This window comes from Nicotiana tabacum, chromosome 15 (assembly GCF_000715075.1).
Source record: "Nicotiana tabacum cultivar K326 chromosome 15, ASM71507v2, whole genome shotgun sequence".
Lineage (NCBI taxonomy): Eukaryota > Viridiplantae > Streptophyta > Magnoliopsida > Solanales > Solanaceae > Nicotiana > Nicotiana tabacum.
Genome location: NC_134094.1, coordinates 96,774,991 through 96,789,254, shown reverse-complemented (window position 1 = coordinate 96,789,254; position 14,264 = coordinate 96,774,991). Strand labels below are relative to the sequence as shown.

The window sequence follows — 14,264 nt, the reverse complement described above, 5'->3', positions numbered from 1 at the left end:
CTTACTTAGTTACTTAATGGCTTGAAATTATATTAAATAAATTATAACTCTATTATAAATTTATAATTACTAGAATATTTCATTACAAGTCTTTTATTTTAATATTTTATAATTCTTTACTTAGTTTCCTAATTTTCGTTTAATTTTTAAGTTTATTAAATAAGTCAAAAAACTAGCTGTTGCAAACTTTAAAAACTTAGTCATTGTCAAAAGAATAGTCATTGCCAAACTCAATGCTTAAATAATATTTTTTTAAAAACGGCACTTAAGGCCCGCGAACCCGTCCCGTCTCGTTCCGTCCCATCTCGTTTGTTAGCGGGACGGGATGGGTCTACCGTCTGTCCCGTCCCATCTCGTTTGTTAGCGGGACGGGATGGGCCTATCGTTTCGTCCCGTTTGTCCCGTCCCATTTCGTCCCGTCCCGCCACCATCCCGGCTAAATGTCGTCTCGTCCCGTTTATTTTGTACCGTCCCGTTCCGTTGGACAACCATATGGAGTTCTAATAATAAATTATAATAAATGATGTTTATATATAATTTTAAATAATATTCTCTTTATCTCAATTTATGTGGCACTCTTTTCTTTTTAGTTTTTATTATTTAGAAATAATTTATCTTTAGAATTTCTATTTTTATCCTAAATGAATTGATTTACAACCACACAAGTATCTATGATTTGTTTTAAAAAATTTGAAAAGTTTTTCTTATTCTCTTAAACTTTGTGTCGTGTCAAACAGTCACACAAATTGAGACAGAAGGCTACAGTTGATTTATTTAATTTATCACTTAACTATAATAAAGTAATAAAGTTTGGTGTAAACAAGGGATATAAACAAGTATTCTAAGGTATGACCAATCAAGGAAAGAGAAAATAGACATTGCAGAATATTAATTAGGAGTGTATTAATAAAAATATGGATAATTGATCTAATCCACAATGCTTATCCAGAAAGGCAGACACCCCACCAAACTATCAAAAGCAAACACTTGTTGAGGAGGACTTGTAGTTGTAGCTGCACATTACGAGAAAAAAGAAATTTGGAATACATAAGTAATTGCCCCTTAATTTGTCCTAAACATTATTTATACACCTCAATTTTATGGGTTACCTAATACCTCTAAGCTTAGTTTCATGCAATGGAACTAATACAGTAAATCCTATTAAAGTGACCTATGCAAAAGAATTTGATTTCACCTTATTAAAGCGTGTGAGAAACGAAAAAAAAATGTTGGAAACACACTGATATGTATAGTTGTCATTTTCCCACTGGATGTTACATCTGATTACACTTAATTAGCTGTGTTTAGTCTAATCCTAACCGTTTTTCGTTTCTACTTTTTATATTTTTATTTATGCTTTTCTATTTTTTTCCTCTTTCTCTTTTTCCTTTTCTTCTTTTTATTTCCGCCATTATCATTGGAGCACCTCTTTCTTTCTTTTTCTTTTTTTTTTATCTTTCACCTTCTCCGTCAGTAATTTCACCGATACTGAACGTTGGATGTACAATTATAGTAACCAGCCACCACTTTTTCCTCAACGAAACAACAGTCACAATTTTGGCCGTTGATACCGAGTTAATCGAACATTTACAACCTTAACCATACAAATTAAAAGATTGTATTAAGCTGAACCATAAGGGAAATACTTAATTTCTTTATTTTTATTAAAAGCAAATATAGTATGGTACATGATTAATAGGTTGATCCCCACCCATACATTAACATTTAAAAGAGTGAATAGATGCCCAATGGGACAAGACCACTTTAGAATTTAGACAGAAACATAAAATAACGTTTTAATTAATAGTATGTTTCAATATTGGAAATATATTGGTCCGACTCACGCCGCTTTACTTCAAAGTCTAAACGCTCGTCATATCCCTATTGTTTTCTTGGTTACTTTGATGCCCATTCTCCAAAGAAGGCTTCTTCGTTGAGCTAACGAATTTGTTTTCAAAATCACCAATGTCAACTCCTTCAAGCTCCCATTCTCCCTTATACGGCCTGCTCTTCGCATATTTGTATACAATATATAGTATCATTTGAACAATTCCAAGCACAAATCCCAGCACGTTTGGAAACTGCACCAATATCCCGAATTAATATATAGGAACAGAAATTATAATAAAATTATACTCTCCCTCTTTCAAAAAGATTGGGACTATTTTTTTATTAGTCTATTTAAAAAAGATTGATATTTTTCAATATTTCCTTAACAAGAAGGATTTATAGCCACACAAGTGATATGATAGGTTTCAAACCACAAATTTCAAAAATAATTTAGCGGCACAAATATTATGGCTTATTTAAGATCATGTATCTCAAAAGTTTCTCTTATTTATTAAAGTTTGTGTCAAGTCAAATTAAGACAATCTTTTTAGAATGGAGGAAATAGGTGAATACATTATTAGTATATATAACTAACTTAAAATCCAAAAGAGAAAAAATATGGAGAAAGAAGAATATGATGTTATTGTTCACTCACTGCAATGTAATAGTCCTTTTTGAAATATCCATAGAAGAACCACATCGTGGCACAGAGAGTGAGGAATATTGATAAAGTAAAGGGCATGAACTCTACACTCTTCGTTTTTATTACTTGCCTCTGCAACACAAATATTGAGAATCAAGAAGTAATTAATTCATCAATAGAAGAGAAAAGAACAAAGATGACATAATAGTTCAATTTGAGAATGAAATTTATACTATACCATTATGCTTAAAGGAGCGGCAAAGACAGCAATATTGACGATAGCACAAATCCATCCAACTATTTCTACTCTTTTGGCGCCTTTTGCAAATAGATAAGAAAGTAACATCACTATTCCTAAGGCTCCCACGTCCAAGAGCATCAGCCACACTGTTGTGACCTGTAAATTTAACCCAAATACACGAGTTTTAAATGATTTTCAGGAAGATGAATTAAAAAAAAGAAGATAAAGTCAATGGAAAAGGAAGTAAATATTATACAAGCTTCTTTTTTTTTCTTACAGTACTATTAACTGTTAGTGTATATAAGCTGCTTCTACCGTTTCAATTTATGTGTGCTATTTTTTTTTTTTTGGTTTAAAAAAAATATATCTTTCTATATTTAGTAAGTTTTAATTCTAACTCTTTAATTTTACCTTTAATTACACTCCACATATCAAAATCACAAGACTTAACGGGTATTTTTGGTATGTTATAAAAAACACAAGATTCAAAGTTTTCTTCACATTCTTAAAATACGTGCTCAGTAAAACTAAGATATATAAGATGAAACTAGATGGAGCAAGATGGGAGAGCTGAGTTTATACCTTGGTCTTTTTGGAAGCATAAAAGAGAAACAAGAATAGGTAAGCTACTTCAATAACACATCCAAAGGCATTAATGGTGACGATGAGGATGGCATTTTTTATGAGATAACCATAGTATAGTAATAGTCCTGCACTGAAAAATGCAACGACATATGGTATCGCTTGAAACCCGTCTGATGATCCTTTTTTGTATATTTTGTAAAAAGTTGGACTGGAAAACAACAAAAAAAGAGCAATGTAAATATCCATAAAATTCTTCAAAAAACAAAACAAGGAGAGAGATGAAGAAGAGTTGCCTTACATTGGTGCTAAGAACACCATAAATGACACAATATTACCTGTAGAAATATAGAAACCATAAGCAATAAAGTTTAATTAGAGATCAGAAGTTGAAAATGGTAGTGACTAAACTAATTAAGGTGCATTAACGTACCTAAGAGGCCAAAAAGGAAAGCCAATTCTTGAACACTTAACAATGTCATTGTTACTATAATTTAGTGAAGTTCTTAGGTGGATATATATTTTAAAAGAGACTTGGAAAAACTTTGCCCATATGCGATGCTATTTATAGTGAAAAAAACTGCAAAGGAAAAACAAAGAACAAGAATTCGGCAAATTAATTAAGTGCTGTCATGAGTGTTTGGCAAGAACGTAGTGTATACATTCAGGTTTCTAATTGGCTTAAGATATTTGCAATGACATGCATATACATCCAAACTTACGGAGTTGAACATGTTCAACTCATATATAGCTTTTGAGGAGATTCGGTTTTTTGTTCCCCCTTTTATGTATACAATTTTTTATTTTAATTACTCCATATATTAGGGAAGGAATCAATGATTAACCCCGCTGCCACAAGGAGGCTTTACTTTATATATAAATTGGCCTTATTAAGAGATAAATGCAGGCTCTTGTATCAAAAGGCGTGGTATCAACGACTAATAATAATAATAATAATAATTAATTATTATTATTATTATTATTATTATTATTATTATTATGTTAACCACCATGTTAAAGTCGGATTATGAAGGAACAATTTATCTAGTTAAATATCTTAGCAACGATGTTTGCGTTATCTCTAGGTAATCAAAATATCCGAGGGACATGTCTAGGTACTGTAATAGTAGGGCTTGAGGTCACAATTGAACCTATATTCACTTTGCAAAAATATTTGTAAGTCTACCTACTTTACGATCACCTTCAAACTTATCGGGTCTGAAGTTAACAAAAATTAGTGTGAAGTGAAAAATTGCACTTCAGATACACTTAAGGTCAAATAGGTCAGAAGTGCAACTAATGGTTTCATGCACTTAAGGCCAATAAGTCTAAAGTGAAAAATTGCACTTCAGATGCATTTAAGGCCAAAAAGTTTGAAGTGCAACAATCATTTTCCTGCACTTATGGCCAATAAGTCTGAAGTGAAAAATTACACTTCAGATGTACTTAAGGCCAAATAGGTTTGAGGTATAACCAATTATTTCATGCACTTAAGGCCAATAAGTTTGAAGTAAAAAATTGCACTTCAGATGTACTTAAGGCCAAAAAGTTTGAAGTGCAACGAACGTTTTCCTACACTTAAGGCCAATACGTTGAAGTAAAAAATTGCACTTCAGATGCACTTAAGGCCAAAAGGTCTGAAGTGCAACCAACATTTTCATGCACTTAAGGCCAAATAGGATTGAAGTGCAAATTGCCCAGAAACGAAAATTTGCTATTCGAATTATAACAATCAAATATACGATTTAATACCTAAATCTACTCCAAATAAGCTCAAATTTGAAACATAATATCCAAATATCATCAAGAACAAACCCCAATCATCAATTTGTCAATACAACAATAAATCTAACAAACTCATTTTGCAATTAAGAAAAAGAAGAAGAAGAAACCCTAATCAATAGTAAAAAAAAATAAAATATCATAACAGCTCACCACTGTAAAACATTATAAATGACATAACAATATGTTCGCAAACACCATATAAAATCTCACAGGAAGAAGAAGAAGAAGAAGAAGAAGAAGAAGAAGAAGAAGAAGAAGAAGAAGAAGAAGAAGAAGAAGAAGAAGAAGAAGAAGAAGAAGAAAGAGGAGAAAAAAGCCTGAAATTATTTAAAAAGTAGGTACAAGTTAAAAAAAAATAATATAAGTTAAATGGGGACGACCAAGTAGGGTGCTCGTGCAATTTTTACTGTAATAGTCAGCTTAACAATGTCCGTATGGAACTATGTAATGGTACAAACCATATTCCCTAGTATTAATATATAATGATTTTTGTTTATAATAATAATAATAATAATAATAATAATAATAATAATAATAATAATAATAATAATAATAATATGAACTACAATAATGAACATCCATTAAACAATAATTCAAAGGTGGATCCAGAATTTAAACTTAATTAGTTTAAATTTGCACTGAATTCATTGTATTATTAAAATTATAGGTTCAAATCTAATATTTGTTAAGATTTTAGTAAATTCTTACATATATATTTGTACTTCATATCGAAATTCTAAATTCAAATGAACCCGCAGCTAAAAGACTACATCCACCCGTAACGATGACAGCAACAATAACGACGGGGTGATTTCAAATTAAGTTTGTTTTCTATTGTTCAGAGAAGTCAGTCATACATATATTAGGAGTATATGATATAACTAACTATTACCTAATTAAAGCTTAGTGCTTTATGGGATTGAAATGGTTAACTTAGTTAAGAATGTCTCTGTTTCTTGACTAGAGGTTCTAAATTTCAGAAGGTGCAATTACATCTGGTCTTGTCTATGCCAATCCATGAATGGAAAAATCTCTGCAGATCTCTAACCTCAGTGGTCTACTTAAATTTTATTGTGAATGAGAGGCGAAATCAGAATTTGAAGTTTATGTGTTCTGAATTTGTCATCGAAATTATAATTTATTTTAGTTACTGGTTTCTCACTTAAATATTTACACATATTTAATAAATTTTCTATATAAATATAAGATTCAAACAGAAATTACAGAGTAAGGGACGGATTCGGTGCCTAAAGTATGGTATACGTGATGGTATACGTGAACTCATGGTCTATCCATCAAATTAGATATTTTATGTTCTTATTTTTTAGAATTGATCTAATATTATTTAATGGTGCATTCATATTTTAGATATTTAAGATCCGCCTCTGAGATCTTTTGAACTAAGTAATACAATAGCTCTGTGCCTGCCTGAGTGATGGACGTTTCACGATGGAGAACTGCCGTCACGCAACCCCTAATCTATTTGGTTCTCTACTTTTAGTCTGCTGGTTGTGCTTATTTTTATGAAAATTTAAGATATTATTGAAATCTAATTTTACTGTTTCTTTCATCTAATTATAAGTTTGGCGTCGCTCACGTCCTCTTAAACCAAAAGATATTTTTCATTGTTTATCAAAAGCTGTCTGATATTAGGGCATCCGGCATTCCCTGATGCACCAATCGCAATCATCTCCTGAGGCATCTAATGTTCTATAACCTACTACTATCTACACGTCAATATCTAATTTATGAATTTAATTTATGTACATTGACAATATAGTTGTTACAATTTCAATGCATTTAAATATGTTCCAAGAACCAAATTAGGATTATTAAAAGTTAGGGGTATCTGTTACCGTTAGTTATGTACTAGTGCACAAGAAGTTAATTTAACTCTCAATTTATGTTGCTATGTGTGACGATCCGATAAGGTCGTTTTGAGTATTTCATTAATTTCAGTATTCTGAGACCTCTTATAGCTTCCTTTGATATTTATCGATTTGCGTGTGTGCTCCGTATTATTTTTCAAAAAGTTTTTACGTAAAATTTTGAAGAAAATATTATTTTTGGCCTAAAATGAGACTTAGGTTGACCGTGGTCAACATTCTTGGTAAACGACCTCAGATCGGTATTTTGACGATTCCGGTCAGGTTCGTATGATGCTTTTGGACTTGTTCTGACTTTTGGTTGGAGTCCGGGGTGACCCAAGCGCATTTCGGCGCGTTATGTGAAAAATTATAAAAATGAGTTTTAAAGTTGAAATTCTGGAGTTTTGATGATCGATTCGTGTTATTTGATGTAATTTTGATGATTTGAGGTAGCGAGCAAGTTTGTAGGATGTTACTACACTTGTGTGCATGTTCGGTTTGAAGCCCGAGGGGCTCAGATGAGCTTTGGAGGTGTTTCGGAAGGTTTTGGATTGCTAGTGCAATATCTAGTGTTTTAGGTCTGCAGGTCTCGCAATTGCGATAACCTGTTCGCAATTGTGAGTCCCGCATTTGCAGAGTTGGACTCGCAAATGCAATATGTGTGGAAGGGACTTTGGTCTTCGCAAATGCGAAGTGAAAGTCGCAAATGCGAGGTGGGTGATCCGCTTTTGTGATGGGGTGGTCACAAATGTGACTGGCAGGCTGGACAACTCTCGCAATTACGATGCCTGACTCGCTTTTGCGAATTTAGGATTATTGCAAATGTGATGCTTTGTGTCGCAAATGCGACGTCGGTGGACTATTTCACAGTTCGTTTTTGCGTACAAATGTTCGCATTTATGGGCGTCGCAATTGCGAACAAGGGTTCGTTATTGCGATACCTCCAGCTGAGTAAAAAGGGGAAAATCGGGATTTAGCTTATTTTACACCATTTCTCAACCTCAAACACTATAGAGGCGATTTTTGAAGAACCCTTTCTTTTCAAATTCATTGGTAAGCAACTCTAATTCATTTTTTATCAATTCCCATTAATTTTTATGTGTTTTAACATCAAATCTAGGAATTTCATGGTAGAAATTAGGGGTTTTGGGTAAAATTTAATAATTTTGTAAAATTGAGATTTAGACCTCAAATTGAGGTGGCATTTCGAAACAAATAATATAACCGGGCTCGGGGGTGAATGGATAATCAAATTTTGGTCCGAATCTCGGATTTGACCAAGTGGGCACGTGGTTGTCTTTTTCAATTTAACTAAAGATTGAATCTTTATCATTCATGGGTAGTTTTTACAACTTATTTTAAATTGTTTGAACGATATTAGGCTAGATTTGGTTGCGGAAAGATGTAAGTGTTACGTCTAACTTTGAGTTGAGGGAATTAGAACTTATTGGTCTATTTGTTATGTGAATTATGTGGAGAAACAACGTATATGCGAGGTGACGAGTGTATATGCGTTGTCATAGGTTAAAGCATGCAGGTTGGTGTAACGACCCGACTTGTCGTTTTAGGAATTTATATTCCGTACGGTGGCTTAAGGTCTCGATCAGCTTTGAAATGTGTATTATGACTTGCGAGGGTGGTCAAGTTTGATTTTCGGATGATTTAGGATTTAATTGAAAGAACAATTCTTGTTTTGGAAGCTTAAGTTGAAATAATTGACCGGATGATGAATTATGTGTAAACGACCCCAAAATAGAGTTTTGATTATTCCAACAGTTCTGTATGGTGATTTTGGACTTAGGTGCGTGTCCGTAAAATTATTTGAAAGTCCGTAGTGAAATTTTGCTTGAAATGGCGAAAGCTGAATTTTTGGAAAGTTTGACCGGGGAGTTGACTTTTTGATATCGGAGTCGGAATCCAATTTTGAAATTTTTTGTAAATCCGTTATGTCATTTATGACTTGTGTGCAAAATGTGAGGTCAATCGGAATTGATTTGATAGATTTCGGCATCGAATGTAGAAGTTAAAAATTCCTAAGTTCCTTAAGCTTGAATTCGGTATGATTCATGATTTTAGCATTTTTTTATGTGATTTGAGACTTCAACTAAGTTCGTATGAGGTTTTAGGACTTGTTGGTGTATTAGGTTGAGCCCCCGAGGGCCTCGGGTGAGTTTCGGAGTGGTTTCAGATCATTTTTAATTACTGATTTTTTTGTTTACAGCAATGTGCGAACTTTCTAATGCGCACAGCTGAATTTGGAAGCTTATATCTCGAAATCTATAAGGAATCTGGAAATTATCAAAACATGAAAGTTGTACCTATTTGATTCTAATTTCCATAATGATAAACTATTCATTATTCGAATATTTGTATAAAAAGTTATGATCAATTGACTAAAGCTGGTACTGCAGATTTTGGTTACAACAGTGTGCATCGCCAGAAATATCTGCTGCATAGGGCTAACTTTGGGAGCTTATATCTCGCAATCTATAAGGAGTTGGGCGATGATAAAAATATAAAAGTTGTAGCCCTTTGTATCTAGTTTGAAGAAATTTAAACCGTTTGGCAGTTAGAGTTGAGTACAAGAAGTTATGGTTGATACACTACGGGTTATCGGGGAAGAGTTTTGGAAGAGTTTGATGTTTTAAGCATAAACATGTAATGATCCAACGGTCCATTTTTAGTTCTAGAGATCGAAATTCGATTTTGAGACTTCCGAGATTTTGATAATGAATTATAAGTGTGATCTAAAAAGTTTGGTCTAATTTCATCAAGTCGCAATTGGGTCTTTAGCGCGAAATATGAGTTAATTGTTTAACGAGTGAAATTGATATCGCATTGAGAAAATGAGCTCTGAATTGAGTTTTGATTGAACAACTAGGTTCGTATTATTATTTGTGACTCATAGGAACAAGAATCGTCAAATTCTGAGTTCGTATGACTGAGTTAGAGCTTTATTAGTGAAAAATATAACGGATGGTGCAAGCAAATTCTGATGTGGACTTTTATTGACGAAAAATGGACTTTAGTAACGGAAAATTGACTTTTAGTGACGGATGGGCAGAAACTTAAGGAACAAAAAATGGTCATTTCCTTCATTTCGTTTTTGGATTTTTGGAGCACGGTTCTTGGGCAATTTTGAGGATTTCTTCATGACTTCGACTTGGATAAGTGTCCTATATCCAAAAGTGATTATATTTCATAAATTCATGGTTATATTCATCATTTATTTTGGATTTAAATGGTATTAATCAAGATTTTTGCAAAACTTTTCAAGAACGAAAATTTTAGATTTGTAGGTCGAGTTGTTATCGGAATTTGATAAAATTGGTATGGGTGGACTCGTAATTGAATGGGTTATCGGATTTTCTGAGTTTCGTCGGATTCAAATATGTGGGACCCACGGGCAATTTTTGAGTTAAATTTCGGATTTTGTTGGAAAATTAGTATTTTCATATGGAATTAATTTCTATAACTAGTATTGACTGAATTAAATTATTTTTGATAGATTTCAGCTGTCCGGAGGTCAATTCAAGCAAGAAAGTCAATTTTGGAATATCGGCCTAACTTCAAAAAGGTAAGTATCTTGCCTAACCTTGTGTGGGGGAACTTTCCCTAGGCATTCAGTCTTATGTGGAAATTGTGCGATTGAAAAATCATGTACGCGAGGTAACGAGTACGTACTTGGTTTATATGTGCAAACTATATCGGTTAAAAATTTGTAGACACCCTTATGTATTAAATTGGAAAATTATAAAAAATTAGTAAATCCTTGATTTGTCATGCCTCATTCTTTGTTTGTTGAGTTTGTATTTATATGATAATTTGGTGTGATTGCGACTTGGAATTTTATGAGAATTTCGTGTGTTTGTTGATTTGATATTTCTAGGAAATAATTATATTATGGATTTTTTCGTATCCAAATAATTTATTAAATAAGTTTAAATTGAGGTACTAATATATTTTTCAAAAATTTGGACCAAAGAAGGTGTTGTGTCATGCTGAGTTAATTTTCCTTCCTTGTTGTTGTTTTCGAGGTTTATATATGTTGTGTGCAGCCTTGGAATTTTTACTGTGAAATTAATTAATTTTGTTGCATCTTTGGAATTAGTTGTGGCCTATGGGTAATTTATAATATGAATTGTTGTTTTGTGTTATCGTGGTAATATCCATATAAATTGTTGTGTGATTTAGGTTACTGTTATGCGGCAGATAAGGGTGGCATTCCACTGTTAATATTATGTGGGTATAAGGGTGGCATTTCACTGTGGTTATGTGTGTTGGGATATTATCTGGGCGGAGCGATAAGGGTGGCTATTAAACGGAGCGATAAAGGAGGCTAATATATAAGCGATAAGGGTGACTATTATAGGAGTGATAAGGGTGACTACAGGAGAGATAAGGGTGGCTATTGTAAGGGATGATATGTGATGATGTGAAGATATTGCGTTGGTAATTTTTATGGGATGTTGTGATTTTTCTTGTATTTATTTTTATATCTTGTACAATTTGTCTTGTTGTTTCGGTAAACTTGATAATAGTCTGATCTGTGTTGAAATTGGGAGCATGTGGCTATTGCCAGGCAGATTATGAATTGAAATATGGGCACGAGGTGCCGTGAGTAAATAATGATGATATTGGCACGTGAATTATCCCTGCAGTTGTGATGTGAATTGTGGGCATGAGGGATCGTGGTTAAATGATGATGATATTGGCACATGAGTTGTCCGTGCGGTTGTGATAGAAACATTGACACGAGGTGCCGTGGAAATATGAAAGTGGGCTGAAACCCGTATTTTATGATTTTGAAATGAGGTGCCACAGGGTGACTTTTATTCGAAAGATATTTATTTGAAGAATTATATTTGAAAGAGATTTATTTGAAGAATTATATTTGAAAGAGATTTATTTGAAAGAATTATATTCGAAAAATATTTATTTGAAGGGAGTATATTTGAAATGTAATTTATTGGAAAGTATTATATCCTGAAGATTATTATTTGAGAAGTATATAGGCGAAAGATTTATGTTTGAAGGACTAGATTAATTGGTTATACTTTTATTTATTTTTTGTTGAGTAATATTAATGGTGTTCTTGTTGCCATACTGTGTATATCACTGGTTGATTAGTGTTTTCATTATTGTTATTTGCTTCCTATTATTTTTGTATACTATATTGCACAGGTTATTAGACTGGTGAGTATCTTGACTGTACCTCGTCACTACTCCACTAAGGTTAGTCTTAATACTTACTGGGTACCAAATGTGGTGTACTCATACTACACTTCTGCACATTTTTGTGCTGAGCCAAGTATTGGAGATATCAAACTCGGACTGAGTTAAAGCGTGATCGCAAGGACTCACGGTAGAGCTGCTTGGTCGCTGCAGTCCCTTGGAGTCTTTCCATTTTATTGTACTGTTAATTATTAATCAAACAGTATTTAGTATTTGACCCTTGAGATCATTCCATGTATTCAGTTAGAGTTCGTGACTCAGTATTACCAGTCTTGGAAGGTTTTCATAATTGTTTTTGTTGTTGGTTTTTGGCACCTGTATTGAATTCAAAAATAAAAATAGCTTGAAATGTAATTGTAATTGGCTTATCTAGTCTTAGAGACTAAGTGCCATAACGACGCATGTGATGGGATTTTGGGTCGTGACAAGTTGGTATTAGAGCTCTAGGTTCATAGGTTCTACGAGTCACGAACGAGTCTAGAAGAGTCTTGTGGATCGATATAGAGACGTGTGTACTTATCTTTGAGAGGTTACAGAACTGTTAGAAAATTTCTACTTCTTTCATTCCTGTCCTGCGGAATTTGTTGAATTTGGAATTTGAGCCTTTGTATCTCTATTCTCTCACAGATGGTGAGGACACGTGCTACCGGGTCAACTAACCAAGCACCCGCGCATTTTGCTAGGGCTGCAAGAGGCCGAGGCCGAGGCCGAGGAAGGGCACGTGCCTCGGCTAGAGCACTTGTCAGAACAACAGTTGAGGAGCCGCCAGTAGCTTTAGTTAGGGGACAGGTACCAGAAGCACCTGTTGTTACCCCCTGGACTTCAGGAGACTTTAGTACAGTTTCTAAGTATGTTTGGTATATTAATTCAGGCGGGATTGATCTTTGTTGCACCAAATATTTCACAGATTGGGGGTGTAGTACAAAAGATACTTGAGAGCGAGTCCGCAGCTTCACAGATTAAGAGGTTTAAAAGGTATAGTCCACCTACTTTCAGTGGCACAGTTTCAGAGGATGCCCAAGGATTTCTAGCAAAATGTCCCCGTATACTCCGCACCATTGTTATTGTGGAAGTGAGCGGAGTTGCCTTTACTACATTTCAGCTGTCAGGCGCAGCGTATCGGTGGTGGCAAGTTTATGAAGAAGGTAGACCAGCCGATGCAATACCACCAACTTAGGCTCAATTTTCGGAAATGTTTTTAAAAGAGTTTGTTCCCCAGACTCTCCGAGATACGTGTCACATAAAATTTGAACGATTGCGTCAGGGCACTAGGACAGTGTCAGAATATGCTAACAGGTTCAGTGAATTAGCCCGTCATACACCTATCTTGGTTCCTACAGTTAGAGAGCGAGTCCGCAGATTCATTGAGGGGCTTGATTATGACCTTAAAATATGCATGGCTCAAGAATTGCAAATTGATACTCTATTTAAGCAAGTAGTGGATATTGCGAGGAGGATTGAGGGTGTTCTAAGTGAGGAAAGTGAGTCTAAGGAGACCAAAGAGTCTCGAAGCTCTGGAGGGTTTAGTGGATTTTACTCTTCAGCTATGACCAATTATGGCGGAGGCTCGAGCAGTCGGCCAGCTCAGTTTGCACATCAGATTATTCGGGGTGCTCCAATAAGTTCTTATAGTGCACCACCGACACAAAATTCTTATAGTGGTTATTCTAGTTATTTGGCACAGACTCAGTACGAGCAGTCGCAACCTCAGAGGGGTTGTTATGAGTGTGGTTATATTAGGTATATCATGAGATATTGTCCAAGACATGGGACAGGTGAATTTCATCAAAACACTCGGGCTATGGGCCCCAATGCAATTACTACCCCACATACACAGCCAATTAGAGGCGGAGGACAGGCAGGTAGAGGGCGCCCTAGAGGAGGAGGCCCAGCCCGTTGATATAATTGCTATAGTATGGCTGAAGCCACTACACCAGACGATGTTGTTACAGGTATGATCCTGATTTGTTATAAAAGAATATTTTTCCTTAATTTGATTTGGTTCTAAATATTGAGGCGAGTCTTCCTATTATGCTCCGCTTATGGGTGAGCTTCATAATTTTGTGAATCACTTATATGT

At 34.4% G+C, this 14,264-nt stretch overlaps 1 protein-coding gene across 1 annotated transcript; it reads right to left on the bottom strand.

Annotated features, from left to right (window-relative positions):
- Positions 1–1,634: 1,634 nt before the first annotated feature.
- Positions 1,635–3,834, bottom strand: LOC107759549 (bidirectional sugar transporter NEC1-like). The gene is made up of 6 exons (XM_016577514.1): positions 3,730–3,834; positions 3,598–3,634; positions 3,297–3,507; positions 2,712–2,870; positions 2,486–2,605; positions 1,635–2,081 (listed from the first exon to the last, which is right to left on the bottom strand). The coding sequence occupies exons 1-6, from the start codon at positions 3,776–3,778 to the stop codon at positions 1,863–1,865; spliced, it is 795 nt and encodes a 264-aa protein (XP_016433000.1). The 5' UTR covers positions 3,779–3,834; the 3' UTR covers positions 1,635–1,862.
- Positions 3,835–14,264: the final 10,430 nt, after the last annotated feature.